The following is a 27,308-nucleotide window of genomic DNA, read 5'->3' on the forward strand; positions in this document are numbered from 1 at the left end:
TTAAAAGATTTATTTTATTTCTATTACAGAGTCAGATATACTGAGAGGAGGAGAGACAGAGAGGAAGTGGAGCTGCCGGGACCAGAACCAGCAGCCACATGGGATCAAGGCGAGGACCCTAGCCACTAGGCCACGCTGCCGAGCCCGGAACCTGTTCTTTTGGCAACCAAATGTAAGGCCAATGACTGAACAAGAAGGCAACTTCACTGAAGTTTACTGCAAGAACAGAGAAGCAGCACTCCCGCTGGCCAGGAAGGAGGGCTTCACCAGGCTGTACCGGTAGGGGTTCATAGAGCAGAAACACCAAAGGATTTCCATAATTCAAGAAAGGACTTTTCTTAGGCCTTGTCAGAGCAGCTGATCTTCACTATACTCCTGAAAGCAGGCACAAACATCTGCTCATCAGAAACAGGCCACGGGGCCGTCCACAGCACCCTTAATGCCAGAGACAGCTTTACCTGCATAACGAGGCCCTTTCCAGGACCGCTAAGGCCTTGTGTGATGCCTGCCTGCCACTTCCCACTCTCTCTCTTCTCATTCCACCATCCAGACAGGAGTCCCTAACTTCTGTTAGGGCAAAGTTGGCTGTCGTTCATCTTGGCTGCTTCCTGCTGAACAGGGTTCGCACAGGAAACCAGCGGCCAGGGGCCCCACTGGGCAGAACACCTAAGGACATGTAGGGTTCGGGCGTTTCAGGCTCCTTCTGTAGCTCCACTATAGCTGGACAACTCTGGGATACAAGATGCAAATAGCAGTAGGATAAATAACATACACGTGGGTTCTAGAAAAAAACACAACCATGACAGCCAGTGCTAGTCTACACATACCATGAAAGCTGAAATACAAATTGTTACCCTTTCTAGATTTGATCAATGTCATTTTGAATTAAGTTTGAGGTGTCAAACTAAAGTAGCTTATTTCTGACAGCTTCGACACCCTATTTCAGTTATAGGGGCAAGATTCTGTAAAATCCCTTTTTGGATTGGACTTAATTTTATCATTAATGTATGAGAAAGCAGGTAACCACATGTAAGAACCTCTCTCTGTAAGCTCTCAGCTTGATTTGATTTTATTGGGGCTGGCACCAGTGAGTTCACCTTGACTTGTACTCTCCCCTTGCAACCAGAATCCTTGCCACGGCACTGTAACCACTCCTCTCCGGGCTGGCTCTACCTGCCAGATCAGAACTGACCTAGCTGTTGGTATGGTCCCTCTTAGGGAGGGAACTATCTCGTGACTAACTCATGTCAATATCCGCAGCCTCTTTAGCTACAGTTCAACTAGCAAAGAGACTCGAAGTGATTATGAGGCAAGTGCACCTGGAGACCATTGTTAAACTTGGCCTCACCGGTTTGGCACGCATGAGTCCTCCTCTCCAAGTGTTCGGCCAGTATTAGCTTGCTGGGAATTGTACAAAATTTTGACAGGCATCAAGCACAAAGCTCAAAAAGAAAAATATGTAACAAAGCCAACAAGAACACAACAAGTCAAGTTTGTACGTTTAAAAATGAGAAATAAGGTTGGTAAGTAATCAAATAAAATATCCCAAGGGCAACATGCCTGAAATCATTACCAACTACAATTAAAAGCAGCTGTGTCTTAGTTTGCTGATTGGCTATCTGTATCTCGTCATAAGTACAAAGCTTGACTACTCATGTACACACAATCACAATGCCATGAGAACCTAAAATGCCTCACAAAAATCTTAAATTTCAGAGGGAGGAGTCAAGCAGTGGGAAAGGTAAATATTTTCATCTATTTATAAAACTGATCCTGGGCTCGGCAGCGTGGCCTAGTGGCTAAGGTCCTTACCTTGATCCCATATGGCTGCTGGTTCTAATCCCGGCAGCTCCACTTCCTCTCTATCTCTCCTCCTCTCAGTATATCTGACTTTGTAATAAAAAATAAAACTGATCCAAAGTACTGAGCACAAAAAGTCATAGAAATAGGAGGACTCGCAAGATGGCCGACATAGGAGGAAGACTGTGAGAGAGCTCACAGACAGAGAGGGCTAGAACGCGACAAAAGCGTAAGTGGAGCAGCATAGAACTACAAGGAGAAGAACGTGAAGTTCCCTGGACAGTGTGGAGCCAAAAAAAATCCACACAACTCGGAAGAGCAACCAGGGAAAAGCAAAACAAAGCAAAGGACAGGGAAGACGACTTTCCGCTCCTGACCTGCTGAATCACCTCTGAGTGCAGACGCTGAAAGCCGCCGACGCACCCAAAGACCGACCCGCAGACGCTGTGGCCGTGAGGACCGGCGGTGATTGGGACCTGCTGGCATCTGCTCACCCTGGTCACCAGGACTCGCCAGGACCTGCCCCGCTGCGGACACCAGGACCCTGAATCACCGGGACCCGCCGGCATCTGCCCACCCTGGTCGCCAACCCCCAGGACCTGCACCAGCCGCAGCCTCCAGGCTCCATCGCGACCCGCGGAGACCAGCAACGGACGCAGCAGTCGGGAGACGCACCGGCGGCCAGGATTCCCACCAGAGGAAGAGGCAGACTGCAAGAACCTGAGGTTTGAGTGAGTTGGGTGGGGACAGTGGTGGGTTGGAGGCTTCGGGAGTTGGCCCCCCAGGGGCACGGACAGAGCCTGAACACAGGGCGAGTGCCTTGAAACTGCCAAAACTGTGTCTGGGAGAAAGGCAAAAGGCACACTGGATACTCCCCTGTGCCTTTGCGGTCTGGCACTCAGCTGGGCGGTGCTATCCCACAGGAACCCAAGCACGCCTCTGGGCTGGGCAGTTCCCTGCTAGCGCCGGGGCGGTCGGTCCCCTGCAAGTGCTGGGGTGGGCGGGCCTGCGCAGGAGGCGTTTCCAGAGAGCACCTGGAACACCCCACGCCCTATAGTCCCTTGCTCCGAGCCCTATGATCCAGTGCACAGGGGGCGCGCACAGAGAGTGCCTTCACTCCCCCACGCCCTGTGGTAGCATACCTGTAGGGGACGAGCTGAGAGTGCGCTTTGAATCCTCTGGGCCCTGGAAGTGGCGCCCTGAGGTCCAGTGTTCTGGAGACGCACCAAAAGTGCCTTGAAAATTCCCACACCCTGCTACTCCACGCCTGCAGACTCCGATCTCTACAGGATAGTGCTTGGAGACCCCTCAGCACACTGGTGCCTAGGTCTCTCAAAAAAGAAACACTAACACAATGGGAAGAAATACCAGAAAAGGTAATGATCCAGATGAGAGTGCCAACACCCTACCAATAAAGGATCGAAAGCCAATGTCTATTTCGGAGATGCGAGATGAAGACATAGAAGATCTACCAGACAAGGAATTCAAAAAAATAATGTTAAAATATGTCAGAGACAATGAGAAGAATTGGGAGGACTTCAAGGAATTCAAGAACCACATAGCCTCAGAAATACAACAAATGAAAAGTAAAATCCTTGACTTAGAGCACAAAATTGAGAGCCTAACCAACAGAACAAATACAGCAGAAGAGAGGATCTCTGAAACGGAAGACACACAAAACGAACACACCCAGTTCATTAAACAGCTGGAGACAAGTCTGAACAAAGCCAATAAGACCATACAAGAAATGAAAGACAACCTCAGAAAATCAAATATTAGGATTATTGGCCTTCCTGAAGGAGCGGAAAAAGAATCAGGAATGCAAATGGTGCTCGACGAAATTATACAGGAAAACTTTCAAAACACTTGGAACATGAATCCAGCTCAAATCCAGGACGGTCAGAGGACTTCCAGCAGATATGACCCAAAGCGATCTTCACCCAGACATATGGTGCTCAAGTTCCACTCCAACGAAGACAAAGAAAGAATCCTGAGACAAGTACGAAGCAGACAAAAGATCACATACCGGGGAAAACCAATCAGGATCACGGCTGACTTTTCTGAAGAGACCTTACAAGCAAGAAGAGAATGGACAAAGATCTTCCAAATCCTGAATCAGAACAACTGTCAACCAAGAATATTGTACCCAGCAAAGATCTCATTCGTATTTGAGAACGAAATCAAATACTTCCACAGCAAAGAGAAATTAGAAGAATATGCCAGCACAAAACCAGCTCTACAAAATCTCCTTAGAAATGCACTAATTCCAGAAAAAAAGGAGGTGAATCATAAGCAAAGATGGCAAACAGGAAGGTCTCCCCACTAAAGTCCACACAAGGAAGGGCAATAACACAGATATCAACACCCACAAAAACAAGTATGGCAGGGCAAAATCACAACCTCTCAATTTTAACTCTCAACACAAATGGCCTGAACTCACCAATCAAAAGGCATAGATTAACAGAATGGATTATCAAACAGCACCCAACTATCTGTTGCCTACAAGAGACACATCTAACCAGAAGAGATTCGAAGAAGCTGAAAGTGAAAGGTTGGAAACAGATATTTCATGCCAATGGACGAGAAAAAAAGGCTGGGGTAGCTGTCTCAATTTCAGATGATGTGGACTTCAATCTGACACACATCAAAAAGGACAGGGAAGGACATTATATATTGGTGAAGGGACTGATCCATCAGGAAGTAATTACCATTGTGAACATATATGCACCAAATTCAAACGCACCTAGCTGCGTGAAGCAATTACTCACGGACTTAAGGGGAGACATAGATATGCACACAATAATAGTGGGTGATCTTAACACCCCACTAACAACTATAGACAGATCAACAAAACAAAAACTCAACAAAGAAACAACAGAACTCATACAAACAATAGAACAACTGGACTTGGTTGACATTTATAGAATTTTTTACCCTAAGGCCACAGATTATACATTTTTTTCAGCAGTGCATGGCACCTTCTCCAGGATCGACCACATGATAGGACACAAAGCAAACCTAAATAACTTCAAAAAGATAGGAATCATACCATGTACCCTCTCAGACCACCACGGAATGAAGCTGGAAATCAGCAATTCAAAATGCCCCAGGAAATACAGAAACTCTTGGAGGCTGAACAATATGCTACTAAACGAACAATGGATCAGAGAAGAAATTAAAGATGAGATCAAAAAATTTATGGAAACCAATGAAAACTCTGACACAACATTCCAAAATTTGTGGGACACTGCCAAAGCAGTGCTACGGGGTAAACTCATCGCAATTGGAGCTCATGTCAAGGCCCAAGAGAGGCGCCAAATACAGGAACTAAACACACACCTCCAGGAACTGGAAAAACAACAGCAGAAGAGCCCCACACACAATAGGAAACAAGAAATCATCAAAACAAGGGAGGAAATCAACCAGATAGAAATAAAAAAAACATACACAAAATCAATGAATCAAAAAGCTGGTTTTTTGAGAAGATAAACAAGATAGACACTCCACTGGCCCGACTGACAAAGAAAAAACAAGAGAAGGCAAGAATTACCAGCATCAAAGATGAAAAAGGCAACATAACAACAGACACCGCATCCATTAAGGCCATAATTAGAAATTACTACAAAGCACTGTACTCCAACAAATCAGAAGATCACCAAGAAATGGAAAAGTTCTTAGACTTCTACCACTTGCCAAAACTTAGCCCAGAGGCAACAAACGACCTGAACAAACCCATAACTGAAGTAGAGATTGAATCAGTGATTAAAGACCTCCCAACAAGGAAAAGCCCAGGCCCAGACGGCTTCACTCCAGAATTCTACAAAACATTCCGAACAGAGCTGACCCAAATCCTCTACAAACTCTTCAAAACAATAGAAAAAGAGGCAACCCTTCCAAACTCATTCTATGAAGCCAACATTACCTTAATCCCAAAACCAGACAGAGAACTAACAGAGAAGGAAAACTACAGACCTATCTCTTTGATGAACATTGATGCTAAGATTCTCAACAAAATCCTAGCCAACAGAATTCAAAAACACATCAGACAGATCATTCATCCAGATCAAGTAGGATTCATCCCTGGAATGCAGGGATGGTTCAACATTCGAAAATCTATAAATGTGATACACCACATCCAAAAACTGAAAAACAAGAATCACATGATAGTATCAATAGATGCAGAAAAAGCGTTCGACAAAATCCAACACCACTTCCTACTAAAAACCCTAACCAAGGTAGGCATAGATGGAAAAATCCACAAAATAATTAAAGCCATATATGAAAAACCCAACGCCAGCATCATACTGAATGGAGAAAAGCTGGAACCCTTCCCACTGAGATCTGGAACAAGACAAGGATGTCCACTTTCTCCACTACTATTCAACATAGTCCTAGAGGTACTCGCTGAGGCCATAAGACAAGAAAAAGAAATCAGAGGAATCCAAATGGGAAACGAAGAAGTCAAGCTCTCACTATACGCAGATGATATGATTCTTTATGTAGAAGAGCCAAGAGACTCAATACAGAGACTGCTAGAACTTGTACGAGAGTTTGGTAGAGTGGCAGGGTACAAAATTAATGAACAAAAATCAACAGCCATAGTGTATGCGAACAGCCCCAAGATGGAAAAAGACTTAACCAGCAAGATACCATTCAAAATAACAGAGAAAAGTATGAAATATCTGGGAATAAATCTAACCAAAAATGTAGAAGACTTATTTGAAGAAAACTACAAACTGCTTAAAAAAGAAATTGAACAAGACCTCAAAAGATGGAGTAACATCCCATGCTCCTGGATAGGTAAAATCAATATCATTAAAATGTCTATACTGCCAAAAGCAATATATACATTCAACGCAATCCCAATCAAATTGCCCAAAACATTCTTCATGGAACTGGAAACAATGATCCAAAGGTTCATCTGGAAACACAAAAAACCACGGATAGCTAGAACTATCCTGAAGAACAGGAAGTTAGCAGGGGGAATCACAGTTCCGGACCTCTGGACATACTATAGGGCAGTGGTTATCAAAACAGCGTGGTACTGGCACAAAGATAGAGAGGAAGACCAATGGAGCAGAATAGAAATGCCAGAAGGAAACCCACACAGATACAGCCAAATAATCTTTGACAAAAAGACAAACGACAACCCAGGCAAATGGGAAGGTCTGTTCAATAAATGCTGTTGGGACAACTGGTTGATAGCCTGCAGAAACAAAAAGATAGATCCACATCTCTCACCATATACTAAGATCAGATCTAAATGGATGACAGAACTAAACCTACATCCAGAAACCTTCAAACTTTTGGAAGAAAATGTTGGAAACACACTGGAACACTTAGGGGTAGGCCCTCACTTCCTAAAAAAGACTCCAGATGCAGTAGAAATCAAGACCAAAATAAACAATTGGGACCTCATCAAACTAAGAAGCTTCTGTACAGCTAGAGAAACAATCAACAAAGTAAAAAGGCAACCCACAGAATGGGAGAAGATCTTCGCACACGACATAGGTGATAGAGGGCTAATATCCAGAATATACAAAGAGCTACAAAACAACCAAAATGTCAAAACAAGCAACCCACTCAAGAAATGGGCACGGGAAATGGGCAGACACTTCACAAAGGAACAAACCCAAATGGCAAATAAACATATGAAAAAATGCTCAAGTTCCCTGGCAATAAGGGAAATCCAAATTAAAACATCAATGAGGTACCACCTAACGCCAGTAAGACTGGCCCACATGAATAAAAGCACCAACAACACTTGTTGGCGAGGTTGCGGGGAAAAGGGAACCCTACTCCACTGCTGGTGGGGCTGCAGGCTGGTACAGCCTCTATGGAAATCAGTATGGAGAATATTCAAACAACTCAAATTCAACATACCGTATGATCCAGCAATAGCACTCCTAGGAATATATCCAGAACAATTGTTCTATGAGAAACCAACATGCACTCCTATGTTCATAGCAGCACAATCAGTAATTGCAAAAACATGGAAACAACCAAAATGCCCATCAACAGAGGATTGGATAAGAAAGCTATGGTTCATCTACTCCATGGAATACTACTCAGCTATTAAAAAAAACAAAATGCAGTTCTTTGTGGCCAAATCGGCCAAACTGGAAACCATAATGCTAAGGGAAATGAGCCAATCCCAAAAGGTTAAATACCACATGTTTGCCTTAATTTAAGATGATATGATGTTATGTATAACATGTTATGTTTTGAATGTTATATGTTGTGTATAAACTAAAATTGAAGTATAGGTGAGGTGGTCACAGAAGGTGGCTGGGAACCCGCATTTACTTTTAACATATTGGTTACTCATTACTATGTCAATTAATTCCATAATGATGTAAATTTTTGCTGATGGTATGTTGGAGCTTTCAATTGACTGGGATGATACTCTGCTGGCTCTGTCATCAGACCAGAGAGGGTATACCTAAGAAGCCGTTGAACTTGACGGGACAATAAGATGCTGGACTCTATGTTTGGTATACGCTTGCAATGGGGGAATCTCAACTGAACTTGAGCTGTGGTTATGCAACAAGGTGGAGGAATCCACCATGGTGGGAGGGTTTGGGGAGGGGTGGGGAGAACCCAAGTATCTATGTAATTGTGTCACATAATACAATGTAATTACTGAAGTTAAACAATAAATAATTAAAAAAAAAAAAAAGTCATAGAAATATAAGTCATTTGAAATCTAAAACAGGAAACATTTAACTACAGAACAATGTTTTACACAAGACATGGAAATTCACAGCTTTTTAATAATTTATCCAGTCTTACATAATTAATTTTTTTATTAATTCCCATGAACAATTTTGGATTTTTCTCAGAGTTCCGAAACTTTTTTTATGTTGATCTCAAAATTCTCAGAAAGCCTGTACTTAAGAACATTTATTAGGCCTTTTCCATAACACTGCAATTTTCCTCAAAGAATACAAAACTCTTGGGCCCAGCGGCGTGGCCTAGCGGCTAAAGTCCTCGCCTTGAACGCCCCAGGATCCCATATGGGCGCCGGTTCTAATCCCGGCAGCTCCACTTCCCATCCAGCTCCCTGCTTGTGGCCTGGGAAAACAGTGGAGGACGGCCCAATGCATTGGGACACTGCACCTGCGTGGGAGACCCGGAAGAAGTTCCAGGTTCCCAGCTTTGGATCGGCGCGCATCGGCCCATTGCGGCTCACTTGGGGAGTGAATTATCGGACGGAAGATCTTCCTCTCTGTCTCTCCTCCTCTGTGTATATCTGGCTGTAATAAAATGAATAAATCTTTAAAAAAAAAAAAAGAATACGAAACTGTTGAGACGAAAAGACTTTAAACAGTCATAGTTAAGGGCTGCGTGTGGCACAGCAAGCTAATCCTACACTTCATGGTGTCAGCATCCATAAGACCATCAGTTCATGTCCCAGCTGCTCCACTTCCCATCCAGCTCCCTGCCTGTGGCCTGGGAAAGCAGTTGAGGACGGCCCAAAGCCTTGGGACCCTGTACCCACGTGGCAGACCTGGAAGAAGCTCCCGGCTCCTGGCTCAGGATCAGCTCAGCTCTGGCCATTGTGGCCACGTGGGAAGTGAATCAACAGAAGAAATCTAAATGAGCCAGGATATTGGAAGTCCAATTAGTCTAGGTGTTTTTAGCCACAAGCCCAGTTCCTGTTCCTGCCCATCCCAACCAGCACTAATCAACTCCTTAGCCCAAAACACTTAGATATTCGCTTCTGCCCACCTGTGACTCACCTATCAACTGAGAGGGGACGGTACTGCATTGTTGTGTGACCACTCCCCTCACAAGCCCCTTTAAAAGGCCCTTAAAGCAGGAGCTCTCTTTCTGGCCAGGTGCTTCCATTACTCTGGCACCTCGACTCTTGGCTGACCCAGGACAGGTAATCCCCTGAGCATGGTCCCTGAGTACTGCTTAGATTGGACAACGGATATAGTAATGTTGTTTCTGTTTGTGTGCTGTCAGGAGTTCCAGGAGAGGTGAGGCCTAGCAGTAGTGGAATGTGGAAAGAGAAGCCAGGGAAAGGTGAATGTCTGCAGCTTTGGAAGTGTGTCAGGGTTATTCATTGCATGTCTCTTAGGATAACTTATATTGTTGGGGAAGCTGGGATGTAAGTCTTCAATTTAATGGATGGACTTAAGGATAATGACCATTTGTTCCTTTTGGGATTATGTTTGGTTGGATTATGATTGGTTGGATTGCTGTATGGACTTGTGATTTGCTATTGTGCTCTATTGTCACCAAGCTTGGTTAATAAAGACTCCTTAATAAACCTTAGACATGTCTGGTGTGATCTGACTCGCACCCCGCAACAATTTTATACTAGTATAACTTAAAGTTTGGCATGACTTTATATCTTGATAGTAACATTAATATAAGTCAGATAGCTTAATGATTTATCATCTCTACCAGATGAAACCTATCCTTTAATTTTTCCCAAGGGCGCACCTAGAAATACTAATTCCAAAGAATTTAGAGATCTTATCAAAGACATCGAAAAGGTTTAAAAGAATCAATTAAAATAAAGTAGTATTCCTTAACATTGTGAAATAATCTATTTATCTAGGGTGATTTAGCCAGTTGCAGACCATATTTAATAGTCATAAAGTGATGAAATATTTTAAAGTAACTACATAATTTTTTAAAGTTTTAGAGACCAACATTGTGGCATAGATTAAATCACCACCTATGATTCTGACATCCCATAACAATACCACTTCAAGTTCTAGCTGGTCCATTTTGGACCCAGAAGTGGGTGTCCTGGCCACAGCATCTGGGAGAGCAGAGGGAAACGGCCCACATGCCTAGGCCTCTGCACCCTGCAGTGTTAGTAAGAATATAAATCGGTATGGGCCTTGTGGAAAAGGGGATGGAGAGTCCTCAAAACACTAAAACTAGGTAGATGACATGGGGGCCAGCACCACGGCCCAACAGGTTGTCCCCCATCTTCAAGCACCAGCACCCCATATGGTTCATGTCCCGGCTGCTCCACTTCTCATCCAGCTCCCTGCTCGGGGCCTGGGAAAGCAGTAGATGGCCCAAGGCCTTGAGCCCTGCACAGGCTTGTGGGAGACCTGAAAGAGGCTCCTGGCTTCGGGTCAGCTCAGCTCTGACTGTTGTGGCCATTTGGGGAATGAGCCCACACATGGACAATCTCCCTCTCTGTCTCACCTTCTCTCTGTAAATCACCTTTCTAATAAAAATAAATAAATCTTACAAGAAAAAAAAAAAGAATGCTCAGCTGAGCCATCAGTTCCACTCCTGAATACATACACCAAGAGAAAGGAAATCCACAGGAAATCCATGTGCGAAGCGACAGTTGCTTGCCCATGCCCACTGCAATATAATTCACGGAAAAAAACCTTAGTATCCATCCACCACTGACTAGATAAAAAAAAAGAAAAAGGGATACGTATCTGCAGCATACTGATCGGCCATAAAAAAAAGGATGAACCTCGGGCCCGGCGGCGTGGCCTAGTGGCTGAAGTCCGCGCCTTGAACGCCCCGGGATCCCATGTGAATAGAAAAAAAAAATGTTTAAAAAAAAAAAAGAATGAACCTCATCACTTGCATCAACACAGACAGAGTGCAGGTCAGTAGGTTACATGAAATAACCAAGCAAGACAGCTGTCACAGGATCTTTTTTTTTTAAGATTTATTTTATTTTTATTACAAAGTCAGATATACAGAGAGGAGAGATAGAGAGGAAGATCTTCCATCTTATGATTCACTCCCCAAGTGAGTCACAATGGCCGGTGCTGCGCCGATCCAGAGCCAGGAGCCAGGAACCTCCTCCAGGTCTCCCACGCGGGTGCAGGGTCCCAAAGCATTGGGCCGTCCTCGACTGCCTTCCCAGGCCACAAGCAGGGAGCTGGATGGGAAGTGGAGCTGCCGGGATTAGAACCGGCGTCCATATGGGATCCTGGCGCGTTCAAGGCGAGGACTTTAGCCACTAGGCCACGCTGCCGGGCCCCACAGGATCTTTTCTTACATCGAATCTAACACTTTAGCCACTAGGCTACCACGCCAGGCCCCCAAATAAATAAATCCCTAAATTAAAATTTAAAAAGAGATTACTTGGGTTAGAAAATCAATGAGTTTATCAAGAATCTCCTTACTCCCGTGTATGCATCAAGAACTCCAGTCTTTCACTGCCTTCAGCAGAACAGTCATAATCTAGCAAACTAACAGGATAAAGTTTATATCCCTTCTCCCAGCAAGCATGCACTTCGCCTCAGCCAATGCAGAGAACAAACTCTGGGCGAAGCGGCAGCACAAACCAAATGCAAGTCTTCAAGAGACAAACTGGAACATGCACAGGCACCTTCCGCGTTCCAATTAACTCTGGATTATGCGAACAGTGACGCCTTCGTGCAGCCGAGGACACCCCGGAATGCAGCTGGCCGTGGGAAAGAACCCAGGACCACAAGCACTCATGAACACAGCCTAGCTAGCTCCAAGACAGGAACAAACCAGTTTAACTGTTTAACTCTCCGCTAGGAAGTGAAAGCTCAGCTGGTTGTGCTCTAAGATTCCTTACTAAGTGAAACCAGTATTCCTGAGATGTGGTGTACAGGCATGGTAACCTCTGACATTTACTGAAGGATAGGCAATTCCTTCAAACTGAGCAGACGGACTAAAAAGACGGTGGCAGAGAGAAATAGAAATCTACCTGCTGGCTCACTCCCAAATAGACCAGATCAAAGCCAGGAGACAGGAGTTTCACACAGGTCACCCACATGCACGCAGGGGCCCAAGCACTTGAGCCATCTTTCACTCCTTTCCCAGGCAATTTATAGGGAGCTGATGAGAAAGGGAACAGCCAGGACTCAAACCTATATCCACAGGGGATAGCCACTGCACTGCAGGCGGCAGCTTCACCCACAATGCCAAGGCTGGCCCTTTTAGGATACCTTTTATAACAAATACCTCAGAGCATGCTGACTTACCTCATTAGACAGGCTAGTGAACAATGGCCCACCAGAAGATAATTCCAGCGCCCCAACATCTCACAAAGTACTCAGGGGAATGAGCCTGTAATTGGCCTCCAGTGCTGAACTGCTCACTCTGGGGCTATGCTGACTCTGAGGGGCAGCAGCTGAGCTCACACAGAGCACATGGGGGTGGACTTCCTAACTCCCAGCCCAGGCCACTGCAAGAACTGGAGAAGTGACCAGCGATGGGAGTATGTGCATTCTCTCTCTCTCGGCCTCTTAAATAAATCATTCTAAAAACTAGTCGCTGCGGCAATGCTGGGCTCAACTGGCTAATCCTCTACCTGCAAGTGCCAGCATCCCATCTGGGCACCACTTCATGTCCCGGCTGCTCCACTTCCCATTCAGCTCCCTGTTTATGGCCTGCGAAAGCAGTGGAGGTTCGCCCACATCCTTGGGACTCTGCATCCACATGGGAGACTTGGAAGAAGTTCCCGGCTCCAGGCATCAGATCAGCTCAGTTTTGACCACTGCAACGTCTGGGGAGTGAAACCATGGATAAAAGATCTTTTAAAATATATATTTATTTGAGCCTGGCACAGCAGCCTATTCGCTAAAGTCCTCACCTTGTGTGGGCCCGGAATCCCATATGGGTGACAGTTCTAATCCCAGCTGCTCCACTTCCCTTCCAGCACCCTGCCTGTGGCCTGGGAAAGCAGTCGGGGATGGCCCAAGGCCTTGGGACCCTGCACCCCTATGGGAGACCCGAAAGAGGCTCCTTTGGGTGAACTCAGTTCAGCTCATTGCAGCCACTGGGGAGTGAATCAGCAGATGGAAGATCTGTTTCTCCTCCTCTCTGTAAATCTGACTTTCTAACAAAAAAAATAAATATAATATATATTTATTCATTTAAGAGGTAGAGTTAGAGAGAGGGAGATAGAGAAAGATCTTCCATCTGCTGATTCATTCCTTAAATGGCCACAACAGTCAGGCTGAGCCAGGAGCTTCATCCAGGTCCCCTATGTGGGTGGGCCATCTGCTGCTGCTTTCCCAGACCATTAGCAGGGAGCTGGAAGGGAAGTGGGTTGATCAGGACTCAAACTGGTGCCCCATAAACGTTTACTTGATTTCCTTTTGTACCTTTACTAAAGTTGCAGGATTTGTTTTTCTTTCTGACCTGCCCTCGGCAGTCTGGGGCTTGCAGGAAGCTCTGCCATGAGTAAACATGAGCAGAACGTGTGATGCCAACTTGATGCCAGGCCCAACCAACTGGGGAACGGGCTCAGACAAGACACGTCCTCAGTGGTGGCTCTGCTGCCACGCTTCAATCCACCTGCAGGGGTTCTGTGTCTAGCCACTGGGCTATTAGGGCATCTGCAATGCTTAACACATTGGCTACATTATTACAAATTTACATGTGTACAAGCTGTGTGTCTTTTTGTTTTAACAGTAGTAAAATACAATGTTGGACCTTCAGAATCAAGTATTTTTTCCCCACACTGAGCCAGCCAGGGGCAGCAAGCAATAGCTCCTGGGGGCCTGAGGATGCAGGCTGGCAGGGCGGGGGATTAGGGGCATAGCACCAGTGGACATGTGGGAACCTGGGAACTCACATGTGCCAGCAGTTTGGGACTCTGGTGGGTGGGCAGAGCTCCAGACCAGAACAGCATCCTACTGGGCTTCCAAAGGTTGGGCTGGAGAACCCATGCACTCCTGGGCACACGACTGTGGACTGATTAGTGAAAGGAGCAAGGAGGTATGGGGAAGGGAGTTCCGCTGTGTGAGTGTATTGCAGGTGAGGAGAGACATCTGAGGGACTCCCAACAGCGAGGCAACTGTACTTGAGGTAAGTGAGGGGGCTGGGACAGCATTTTGGAGGAGGGAGGCCAAAGGACCATTATGGGTCAGACTGACACACCAGTCCACATGGCAGACCTGAGCTGGGCTAGTTAGAATGGAACACTGCTGACCATCACACACCAGCCCAGCTCACACATGCTCTGTCATCAAACCAAAGCCAGGGTACAAAAGCCATCTCCTCACGTTGGGACCAATCTGTCCAAGGCCACCTGAGGACACCGAGGTGTCCTCGAGATGGGACTCAATCAACTTCAGATGTGCTGAAGATCAAGCTGCACACCAGTGAAGGCTTGGTAACACACATAGGCAAGAGGCAAAAACCAGCAAACATCTGCATTTACACATTGAAATGATATTTTTAACATACTGGGTTAAATAAACTATATGAGCAATTTCACATCCCCTTACCTTAGGAACATGAGACTGCAAGATTACATGTAATTACAGTTGCAGTTCACCATCTACAATGTTTCAGTTTCCCAGGGATAATCAGCAGTTCCCAGGCTTGGCCCTGCACAGGCTCTACCTGCAGTGCTTGTTAAAACAAGGTGCTGGACTCCACACTCCCCCCCTTCTGATGGAGCAGGGCCAGGGTAGAGTTGGCACATAGCATTTCATGTGGACATGCTCCCAGCCAGAGCTGCTGGGGCTGCTGCCACCGCTGAGCGCCACCCTGAGCTCCAGATTTACAGCAGCACCAGGAAGGCTTCAGCGGGCTCCCCAGCTGTCTTCCCTTCCCTTCCTCCTCTCCCCAGGCCTGCCCCACTTCCTTGACTCTTCTTGGCCACTCCCTACACTCCCAGGCTCTGCTTCTACGGAACCTGAGCACTTCACCTCCAGGCTGTACACACCTTCAACCTTCACAAAGCACCAGGGTTCACAGCGGCCACCCAGAGAGGAAATTCCTATGTATTTGTTTGTTTTTTTAACACATTTATAATTTGTATAAGATTTGGTGATGTTTGCACAGTTAAGGATGCATACTCATGTGGATCACTGTGTAGGGTGGGGAGGGTGGAGGAATGGAAAGTCAGTAAAACAACTGTTTTCAATCTCCTTTTGATCACATATCTGGGGAAAATGGGGAGAAGGACGCTCCCAGCAGCCCAACCACATTACTGCCCCAGGATGGGGGGGACAGGCATCCAGTATCTCCAAGGTCTCCAGTGTGGAGCATATTCTGAGGGCACTGCTAAAGTGGTTTTCCTAGTTCTGAAATGCTGTTGACTTTGTTGCCCCAAGAATGAGGAAATCCTACTAAGGTCCATTGGATGACAGTTAACCTTAGAGTCAATACTTCCTGCCAAAGCTTTCCTGGAAAAGCTGTACAGTTTGTTCTGCACTCCATGTTATTACATGTCCTCTGCTGGCTTCAGTGAACTGGGTGTCATGTCCCCCAAGGCTCATCTTGGCATGCAGTCCACTGCATAGGCCTCAAAAACTGAGGCAACCCAGTCCTGACATATTCACCCCACAGTCAGACTACAGATCCTGTCATTTCCCTCACAGATGGAGTTTTTTTTTTTTAAAGATTTGTTTATTTTATTCCAAAGTCAGATATACATGGAGAGGAGGAGAGACAGAGAGGAAGATCTTCCGTCCGATGATTCACTCCCCAAGTGAGCTGCAACAGCCGGTGCGCGCCGATCCGATGCCAGGAACCAGGAATCTCTTCCGGGTCTCCCACGTGGGTGCAGTGTCCCAAAGCTTTGGGCCGTCCTCAACTGCTTTCCCAGGCCACAAGCAGGGAGCTGGATGGGAAGTGGAGCTGCCGGGATTAGAACCGGCGCCCATATGGGATCCTGGGGCGTTCAAGGCGAGGACTTTAGCCACTAGGCCACGCTGCCGGGCCCAAACAGATGGAGTTTTGAGGCCAGTGGTCCAGACCTTGTTTACTGGAATGCCCAAGTCTTTTTTTTTTTAATAGTAACTATGTTGGCACACTGCTATTGTTAACACAAATCTGGCATTAACCAGACTCAGAATGTCCACCAGCTATCAGTTGCTTTTCTCCCAGCAGTTTAACACTTGTCTAGGTACAATCAACCTAGACAGCTGCCTACAGCTCAGGTGGAAACTCCTACGTAGCTGAACAAGGAAATCATGTTTGATCACAGGCTATCCTGATACTCCTATAGTGTATTCTCTCCCACTTCAGTGCAAGGCCACAGTCTGTCTATCCTGACTATCCTGACAAACTAACGTTCCTTACATTAGCCTGGGAGAGCCCAATGGTCTACTGCTCCCCTCTTTTTCATGCCTGCTACGAAGATCAAACTAGTTTTCGTGTCCTTCTTTATACTACTAAGTTTGATGGTGTGGTATAATAAAGGTATGTGACTACAGATTAATCTGTCATACGTATTCTCATTTAATGCTTCTCCCAAACCATTAACATTTAATTAGAGATTCTCTTCTGTTTCCTCCTAATGGAACACTCACCATTATTTGAACTTTTATTTGAAAGGCAGAATCGCAGAGAGGAGAAACAGAAGTCTTCCATCTTCTGGTTCACTCCCTAAATGGCTGTAAAAGCCAGAGCTGAACTGATCCAAAGTCAGGAGCTTCTTCCAGGTGTCCCACATGCGTGCAGGAGCCCAAGGACTTGAGCCACCTCCTGCTGCCTTCCCAGGCTAGAAGCAGAAAGCTGGGTCACAGTGAAGCAGCAGGGACACCCACCAACACCTATGTAGAATGCTGGCACAGCAGCAGAGGCTTAAGCTAACTGTGCCAGTCCCTGACTTCCTTACTCATGTGAATAGTATCCTCTATTCAAATGCAACCACAATGAAGGCAGAGGTGCTCACTTAGCTTAGCTCCAGTATTAATGTCTGTCTGTGGCGTAGCAGGTGTAACTGGTGGCCCCCAGGAGGATGTGTCTGTGTCCCGGGACCTGTGCAGAGGCGCCTTTGCAGATTCGAGAAACTTAGGGATATCTCGAGATGAGGCCATCGTGGATCCTGTCACAGCCCTAAGTGCAACAATTAATGCACCTTGTATGAAACACAAAACAAGATGACCTGTGAGGACAGAAGAAACTGTAGTGCCGCACCCCGAGGCCAAGCCTCAGACCCTCAGTGGCAGGCCCAGATTCTCTCCGGGAGCCTTCACCAGGCAGGTGGTCCTGTGACAACTGACTTCAAAGCTGCCCGGGCTCGGTGAGGTTTCTCATGCAGGTATCCCTTCAACTCCCTGCTCATGCACTGGGAGGGCAGCACACGAAGGCCTGGGTATGCGGATAGAGCTCCTGGCTCCCGGCATCAGCCTGGCCCAGCTCCAGCTGTTATGGCCATTTGCAGAGTGGACCAGCAAATGGCAGATCTCGGTCTCTCCCTCTATTATTATCACTCCACCTTTTAAATAAGTATATCTTAAGGAAAAAACAACTTCCTGAATGAAGAACACCAAAGAGTATGCCACCTGAATGCTGTATCCATTTTCCTGAATGTAAGTACAAGTCTGTATCTTTCAACATTTTAAAAATTCATTTTATTTTGAACTTATTGATACCATCACAATGTGTTTTTTTTCTCTGAAAATGTCATTAGCAATTTAAAACAAATTAAAGTTTTAAAATCATGCAACAGCTGATCTCTCAAAACAACATACTTTTGTTTCGACTATTGAAGCCTACCTTCTCACCCAAACAATGCTCTGCCAAAAGACACTTTCCTGGGAAAATCATTCTCATTAAAGAATAATGGTTTATCAATCTTTTATCACTCTTTATTTTGATTCTTTGACCTCCATGCACCTGAGACCCAATAAGGGAGATTTTTTTTTTCCTTTTTTTCATTTCTTCTGGCCTCCTCAGTATGCACCAGGTGCCTGGGGCGTAGAAACCACTCCACCAACACTCAGAGTGAAGTGAGCTGGATGTCTACTTGAGTGATCAGACACGACTTAAAAGCTCCTCCTTCTTGGCAATTCAGCACTATTGTGGCTCTGTGGACCACTCCTCTACAACCTATTATCTCTTTTTTTCCCAACACCAACTGAAGGCCTTTATAAGATGGAGTGTTTACTCGATTAAATATTAACACACTCACTACATCCTTCAGGACTCCATATGAAAATACATACATAATTCTTTCTTTAGGGAGAAAAAAAAAAGGTCACCATTGTGACTGGCATTGTGGCTTAGCCAATCAAGACATTGCCTGCAGAGCCAGCATCCCACATGGGTACCATGAGTCCTGGTGGCTTCATTTTTTAATCCAGTTCCCTGCTAGTGTTTTTGGAAAGGCAGAAGATGGCCCTCCAGTCTTTGGGCCTCTGCACACACATGTGAGGCCTGGATGAAGCCCTTGGCTCCCGGCATTGGCCTGGACCAGGGCTGGTCATTGTGGCCAGCTAGGGAGGGAACCAGGAGACACAAAACAAATTCATTCTCTCTCAGCTGTGTGTGTGTATGTATGTGTATGTGTGTCTTCTCTCTTTGTAACTGTGCCTTTCAGATAGATAAATAAATCTTAAATTTATCATCTTCCCTTCCTCCTGTCCCATTTAGAAGTTTCTACCTCTGTTGGGTCTTGCCCACGGGGAGTAGAGACTCAGGCACAGTGGCCAGCACCTGCTGCCTCCCAGAGCACGCAGCAGCAGGAAGTTGGGCCCTGGGCCCAGCACAGAGGCACTGCTGGAAACCCGGACCTTCTGATAAGGCAGGAGGGCTTAACCAGTGTGCCAAACGCCTGCCCCGAGAACCATGTGACTACACCAGAAACTGATCTACCTAACAGTGTCTGAAGCATTACTCCCCAGATGCTTGCTAGGATGTACCAACAGGGAGTAGGCATCTATCCGCAGGCCATTCTGCAGCGCTGAACCAGTTTAAACACTCTTCTACGTGTTCACTGACGAGAAACCAAATCCTAGGTCTCCAGCAACCTACAGCTCAAGCCTTCCACTGTTACAAATGTGCGGCACAAGGATACCATTAATACAAGCAACAGAACTTTGGAACTGAAAAAGTAAGACTTTGGAATTATATTACCCCAGGTTAAAATTCTACCTTGGCCAATTGTGTTCTTGAATTACTTAACTGCCTTGAATTTTGTTTCCTCTTCGGCAAACTGGGATATCTGAGCCAGTTGTTACATAAATTAAAAAAAAAAAAAAAAGATATGAACCCAAATAAGGAATACAAAGGTCCAGTAAAGTATAACAATTACCATAAAACCAATATGCTGGAACCAGTGAATGTGTGCAAAATTTAAAAACTGAGTAGGTATTTAGGCAGTGGTGTTGCGGAGCAGTGCCACTTTCTGCCTATAACACAGGCATCCCATATGGGTGTCAGCTCAAGTCCCGGCTGCTCCAGTTCTCATCCAGCTCGCTGCTTGTGGCCTGGGAAAGCAATGGAGGGAGGCTCAAGTCCTTCAGCCACTGTAACCACAAAGGAGACCCAGAGAAAGCTCCTGGATCCTGGCTTTGGGTCAGCTCAGCTCCACTCTTTGCAGCCATTTGGGCAGTAAACCAGCAGATGTAAGACCTCTCTCTCTCTTCTCAGTAAATCTGCCTTTTGAATAAAAATAAACAAATCTTTTCAAGAAAAGAAACCAGATATTTACGGCCTGGCGCGATACCGTAGTGATTAAGGTCCTTGCCTTGAACACGCCGGGATCCCATATGGGCGCCGGTTCTAATCCCGACAGCCCTGCTTCCCATCCAGCTCCCTGTTTGTGGCCTGGGAAAGCAGTCCCAAAGCCTTGGGACCCTGAACCCGCATGGGAGACCTGGAAGAAGTTCCTGGCTCCTGGCTTCGGATCAGTGAGCACCAGCCATTGTGGTCACTTGGGGAGTGAATCATCATCGGATGGGAGATCTTCCTTTCTGTCTCTCTGCTTGTGGCCTGGGAAAGCAGTCAAGGGACGGCCCAAAGTCTTGGGGCCCTGGCTCCTGGCTTCAAACTGGTGCAGCTCCACCCGTTGTAGGCATTTGGGGAGTGAAGTAGTGGGCCAATCTTCCTCTCTATCTGACTTTGCAATAAAAATAAATCTTTAAAAAAAAAAAAAGCTGAAACACAAAACCAGTAAGATTAAAGGGTGAACTCTACAAATACCCTAATAATACATAAAGTCAGCTAACGGACTAAAACAAAGTCTAGGATTCTCTAGCCTGGAGTTGTCAGCTCTCTGCTTTCCAACCAATCACACTGTGTGCGGAGGTGGAGGAAGGGAGGGAGGGGTTAACATCTTCAAAAGCTCCTGCTTCAAACAGAGGCTGAGGGGCACATTTCAAGTTCATAGGAGGGAAGCATGGAGAGACGTGAAGCAGCTGCTCAAGTTCCACCAGAGCAACACTGAACTTGAGCGACGCTGCAAGCAAGGAAGAATTCTTTGCTGGCACAAACTCTACTCTATTGTCACCCATCCACTACCTGTTGTGTCAACACTGTCCAAAGAACAGAGAGGCAGACAAAGTACAGTCACTGCTCCTACCTTAAAAGGAAGAAAACAGGTAAGAAAAAAAAATCAAAGCTTAGATATTGCCCACTTGGTGTCGAACAGGAAGTATACTAACAACTTGCCTCACAGCCTCCCCAAACTACAAGGTCAGTGCCATCCCTCTCAAGGCGGCATCAATAGCTTCCCACTGCTCTAAGATAAACACCAACTCAGTCTCCCTCTCGGCACCAGAGCCTCAGCAGGCTTCTCTCAGATTTCCTAACCTGCCATTCCCGCTGGCCACAGGACCTTTGTGCGTGTTATTCTCTCTTGGCCTAAGAAAAGGTCATCCCCTCCTCCAAGCACATCTCAAATCTCATTTGCAAAGGCAAGTGCTCCCTTGGCTGGTGCAGTATGGCCTGACTGGGAGGGCGTGCACCCCGGGCCTGCCCCTTGCAAGCTTCAGCTCTGAGCAAGTCACACAGCACACTGTGCTCCAGTTTCCCTCCCGTTATCAGAGGCTCACAGAGGCTGTTGTAAAGACTGAATAAGATATTGCAAACAAAAGGCCACGGAGCAGCAACTCTGAAAGGGATTTCAAATTCTTGCTGAAGAGAGCAAATCCACCTGATGATGTTACAAAATCATGACTTTTCCCCTGCACTTAACCTGCCTCTCCCTCAAGGATTAAAACTTGTGAGAGCAGAAACCACGGTCATCCCCTAGAGCGGGAACACAGGAGCTACTGACATAGCTGGGAAGGTCAACAGCTGAAAAAGAACTCAAGCGTGGGCCGACAGAGTGGCACAGCCAGCTGAGCCTCTGCCTGTGGTATGAGAACCCTATATAGGCCCCAGGATGTGTCCCGGGAAAGCAGTGCATGACGGCTCAAATCCTTAGGCCCCTGCACCCATGTGGGAGACCCAGCAGAAGCTCCTGGCTCCTGGCTTTGGATTGGCTTAGCTCCAGCCATTGCAGCCATCTACGGACTGAACCAGCAGAAGGAAGACCTCTGCCTCCTTCTCTCTGCAAATCTGCCTTTCAAATAAACAAACCTAAAAAAAAAAAAAAAAAAAAGAAGCTCAACAAAGTGACCTGCCCAGCATACAGAGGCTCCTGAGTATGCGGTTAAAGTCCACCCACTGGCAGCACACCATGCTGCCTCCTGACACTTAGAAGTCTTCCAAGCAACACAGCCAATATTTAAAGACAACAGACTGGACTGGGTGCTGTAGCAACAGCCGGGAAGGCCACTGCCTCTAAAACACATCCCGCATTGCAGTGCCAGCGACAGCGCTGGCCAGTCCACTGCCAGCCCAGAGGCAGCAGGGTAAGGCAGAGAGTGAGCCACGTCCCAGGTGGGAGGCCTACATGCAAGTCCCGGCCTGGCTATGGAAGGCATTGGGAGTAAACCAGAACATGCAAGTTCATAACAAACAAACGTTACAGATCGAAACTCTCACGGCAACACAGACAAGAACAGCCTTCTGAGGCTGACAGAGCACACCCGGCTGCCAGGTGCCTTCCGCCCCAAGACCAACTCCAGCTCTCCCTGTGCCCAGCCAGGCCTCAGCTCCCTACTTCCCAAGGGTGCAACACATCAACCGTCCAGGGTCTTCCCATTGTGAAGTTCAGGAGATTCCATGAAAGTGTTGCTGCACATTGTAAAGTCTGCTTTATCTTAAGGAACTGAACAAGTGTGCTACACCAGCTGCTAAGATTTCACGAGGCTTTCATTTTAAAGAATTTGTTCAGGTAACTTAGACCTTTTCAACGAAATGGGTTAGGTCGTCTAGGCCCAGAAACTAGTAAAGCAGAAACAGGTGCACACACAAACCCTGAACACCTGGTAGGGCAAGCTGCCACCGAGGCACACGTGTTTAAAATCAGTGTTAACACAGGAAAGACAAACACAGGGCACACACGGTTCGGCCTGGTGTCCCGCAACTTCAGCCGGCAACCCTGGCTGCCAAGTCGACATCAGCTCAAAACGCAGCGGCTGAGGCCCGACTCCCACCTCCCCCTCCGGCGCAGCTGGACACGGAAACTTCTGCGATACCCAAAAGCTGGCGCCGCCTAGCCTGCCTTCAGGCCGCGGGCAGCAGCGCAGAGGGACTGCCGCCCCAATGCGCCCCGCGGGCGGCCACCAAGGATGCCCCGCACCCCCGGCAGCCCTCCGAGGGCCGCATCCGGCCGGCAGCATCCTAACCAGGCGCACCGGGCGGTGCAACCCGGGCAGCGGGACCGAGACCGAGGCGGCGCTGCCCAGCCGTGCGCCCAGGCCGCCGGCGCCCCGCCGAGGCTCACCTTCAGGGTCCACAGCGCTGCGGCGCTTCGCACCAGCTGCGGCGGCGGCCGCTTCCCTCGCCGCCCGGCCGTGACCAGCGCCACCGCCCCGACCCACAGCCCCGCCATGGCAGACCCTGCAACCCGGCGCTCCGCTGACCTCTCACCCCGCCGGAGGGGCGGAGAAGGGGAGCGCCTGGGCGCCGGCCAATCAGGAGCGCGGGTGTCCAGGCGCCGCCCCTGGCGCGCGGGGAGGGAAGAGGGCCGGTGCGGCGGCCGGGCCGCGAGGCCGAGCCGGGGCGAGCGGGAACCGCGGGCGAGCGGCCCGAGCGGCCCGAGCGGCCCTAGCGGCCGGCCCGAGCCGACCTCGGCCGCTGGCCACCATGGAGGCGGGCCGTCCTCGACTTCCGACGTGCGCCTGGAGGCGGGAAAGTCGGTTGCAAAGCACCCGGCGCGGGGGCGTTCACAGCAGGTCTAGAAAGCAGACCCGAGCTGCCCTCCTGTGCCTGCCTCCTACGGGCAGTTGGCTTTGGCCTGGGTCCCTTTCTGGTGCTGCCAAGCTGGAATCCGTGCCCGCATAAACCGCTCAGTGCCAGCGCTGCTGTTACCAGGTACCTACGATTCTTCCCCATTGTAAACTCAGCAAGATCCCTCCTGGCTTACTAGAGAAAGTCACTGGGCTGGCAAGTGGCTACCAATGCTCTGAACTCAACTTCTGGCTGTTTATTTTGTTTATTCTGGAATCGTTTTCGAACACAAACGACATAAAATACTATTGTGATAACGCAGGTGCTACTCCTCACTCCACGTTTTGTCAGTCTTGTTCCACCTGTTCCCACCCCACCTTTTTTTTTTTTTTTTAAGATTTATTTTCACTTATTTGAAAGTGAGAGAAACAACAGCAAGAGGGAGAGCCAGAGACGTTCCACCCCCAATGGCCACAGCAGACAGGGCTGAGCCGGGCTGAAGCCAGGAAGCCAGAACTCTGTCCCCGTCTCCCACGCGGGTCTCAGGTCATCCTCACAGGCTCACTTAGGACCCTGACCCTGGGTCAGTGGCAGAGCAGCCTGGACTTCAACCTGCACTCCGATCTGGGATGCCGGGATCCCAAGCCGGCCGCACACCGCTCAGGCCTCCCTGTTGCCCCTCTTTTATTATTATTACTAGATCTTCTCACTGATAAATTCCTCAGTATACAGATTTCTGCTCTGAAATGTTGGGCTGCTGCTAGTTACTGTATAAAGTTATCGCTATAAAAAGCTACATATGACTTAGAATGCCAGACATAACGGGAAATGGCCAGAAGGATGCGACCAAAATGTTTGAGGGTATCAGAGGTGCCGTGGGGTTTCTCAGTGTGAGTGGGAACTCGCATGGCATAAGGAAGAGGGTTTGCATCACTTCTCATCTTTGTATCAGAGGCTAGCCTCACTCCCTTGTCTGTTTTCTTTGCTCTCAATCTTATACTTTGGATGCATTCTCCTTAAATCTCGACTTTGTTTGCCTTTAATACTTCTTCCAGATTTATTTTGGGATTTTGCAAGTCAGATTTACAGAGAGAAAGGAAGAGGCAGATTTTCTATCAGCGGGCTCACTCTTCAAATGGCTACGAAGACAGGGCTGGGCCACGCCGAAGTCAGGAACTAGGAGCCGACATCATGCTCTCCCACATGGGAGGCAGGGGTCCAACCACTCGGGCTGCAACTGCTGATTCTCCTAGGCCTCTAGCAGGGGTCTGGTTTGGAAATGGAGCAGCCAGGACACAAACAAATATTGAAATGAGATGCCGGCAGGGCAGACAGTGGCTTCGTCCACTATGACACAATACTGGATAGATTTTAATATTTTTTATGTTTGTTGATCAATTCATTTTGCTTATTTTAAAGGTAACATGACACAGAGACGGGGAAAGAAACAGAAGGACATTTGTGGGTTTACTTCCCAAATACTCGAAACAGCCAGTGTTGAGTAAGGACTGCAAGTGAGGCCCCACCTGTGGGCAGGAACCAGCCACTTGGGCTGTCATCGGCCACCTCCCAGGCACATCAGCAGGAAGCTGTACCCAAAGCAGAACAGGGCCCGTGTGGTGGCCCAGCAGGCTGAACCACACAGAGGAAAACTGGCTGCAGCCACTACTCCGCTGCCAATGCAGCCTGCTAATGATCTGGAAGAAGTACCTGAGCTCCTACACACAACCCCAGCCAGGCTTCGGCCTGGTCCAGCTGTGGCTGCTGCAGCCATCTGAGGAATGAACCAGTAGATGGAAGATTCCCTTTCTCTCCCTCTCTCTCTACCTCTGCCTTTTAAAATAAATACATAAATCCCTTTAAACAAGCTAAGCTTGGCCCAGTAACCACAGCCTGACTGGAAGCGGAAGCCAGCTCTCAGAATGCGTCCATCTTCTAGCTTCTGGAACCGCTCTTGAGAAGTCCCGTGACAACCTTATTCTGTCCGTATGAAGGTATGCTCTCTACAAGAGTGTACAACACTGCTCTAGGCTGCATGGGCTCTTGCCAAGTGAAGGTGAAGGTAAACGGTTTAGGACATCTCAGCTGTGCTGGGTCAGGAAGCAGGTGTCCCGGAATCCCTTTCCAGCTTAGAGTTAGCCCTGTGGAGAACACTCAAGCAGTTTAGAAAGCAGAAATTAAACTGTGGGCATTAGTCTCAGAAGGTCACTACTGTGAGATACACCAGAATAGCTTTGTGGAAAATCAAATCCAAAGATAACTTTGCTGCAGAGAAGTACTGAGGCGCCGGCACATCGCTGGGGCAGGCTCTGCTTGTTTACATCCCTGTCTGGCATCCTGCTTGGAGTCCCAGCTGCTCCACTTCCTCTCCAGCTCCCAGCTCGGGGGCCTTGGAGAGCAGCACAGGAGAGCCTGAGGCCTTGGGCCACCACGTGGGAGGTCGGGACAGAGCTCCTAGCTCCTGGCTTCGGCCTGGCTCAGGTCCAGGGGCTGCAGCCATTTGGCGGATGAACCTACAGACTGAAGTGCTCTCTTTGTGTGTATATGTATAAGTGTTTCAAATAAATAAAGAAATAACTTTTTAAAAAAAGGGTTTTTGCAGGATGGGTGCACTGTCTCAATGGTTAAATCCTCACTTTGCAAGTGCCAGGATCCCATGTCAGTGCCTATTCATGTCCCAAATGCTCCACTTCCCATCCAGCTCCTTGCTTGTGGCCTAGGAAAGCAGTAGAGCAGGGCCCAAAGACTAGGGACCCTGCACCCACATGGAAGACCTGGAAGAAGCTTCTGGCTCCTGGTTTCAGATCAGCTCAGCACCAGCCATTGCAGCCCTTTGGGAAGCAAATTAGCAGACAGAAGATCTTTCTGTCTCTCCATAAATCTGATCTGGCTTTCCAATAAAAAATAAATTATTTTTTTAAAAATTGCACCAAAATAGATTTGTCATTTGGTTCCATTTTCCAAGAACATTTTGAAGTTCCATGGGTAACAGTTTCCAATGGACAGCCTAATTGATTTTCCAATACCAGCTCTGCTGACCTCTGGACAACCAAGGTCCCACCCAATGTTTAGCTGTGAACCCACTCAGATGGCAGCTGGCCTCAAATTCCAGCTTTTATGCCACTGCCAATATTTCAGGCACACTATCTAAACCTCTTTTAAACAAAGGCTCAGAACAGACCCTGTAGCAGAGTTTTCAGGGGGTGCTGCGCCCCGGTTCTAAGATGAGATTGATACCTAGCAACACAGAGTGCCACCATGTCCCGCCAAGCAAAGGGCAGCTGCTGGACGTCAGACCATTAGAGCACGCTGACTTGGGTCTGATGCAGAGTAAGTCCCCTGCATTCCTGAATCCATTATCAGGGCTCCAATTCTGGAAAGCTTTTTCTAGAGATTCGGTGGCCACCGTATTTTTATGTCTTAGGTTCTCTGACTGAGTCATGCCTAATGGATGCTTGAGGAAGGAAGGCGTTGTACTTGGCATTCAGTGCAGGGAAGGGTGAGCTCTGGCAGAGAATAAAGCTGGTTGTTCCCTACTATCCACCTTTCTTTACTCTGGTAGAAAAGGA

The 27,308-nt window shown here is 47.6% G+C and overlaps 1 protein-coding gene across 1 annotated transcript in view; it reads right to left on the bottom strand.

Moving 5' to 3' along the window:
- The window catches only part of PCCA (propionyl-CoA carboxylase subunit alpha), a 376,803-nt gene extending 353,334 nt beyond the window's left edge, over positions 1–23,469 (bottom strand). The window contains exon 1 of the mRNA XM_004577373.2: positions 23,294–23,469. Coding sequence (XP_004577430.2) covers positions 23,294–23,401 — 108 coding nt within the window. The 5' untranslated portion in view covers positions 23,402–23,469. The remainder of the gene's footprint in view (positions 1–23,293) is intronic.
- Between the last annotated feature and the right edge of the window lie 3,839 nt (positions 23,470–27,308).

Source organism: Ochotona princeps, chromosome 12, assembly GCF_030435755.1.
Source record: "Ochotona princeps isolate mOchPri1 chromosome 12, mOchPri1.hap1, whole genome shotgun sequence".
NCBI lineage: Eukaryota > Metazoa > Chordata > Mammalia > Lagomorpha > Ochotonidae > Ochotona > Ochotona princeps.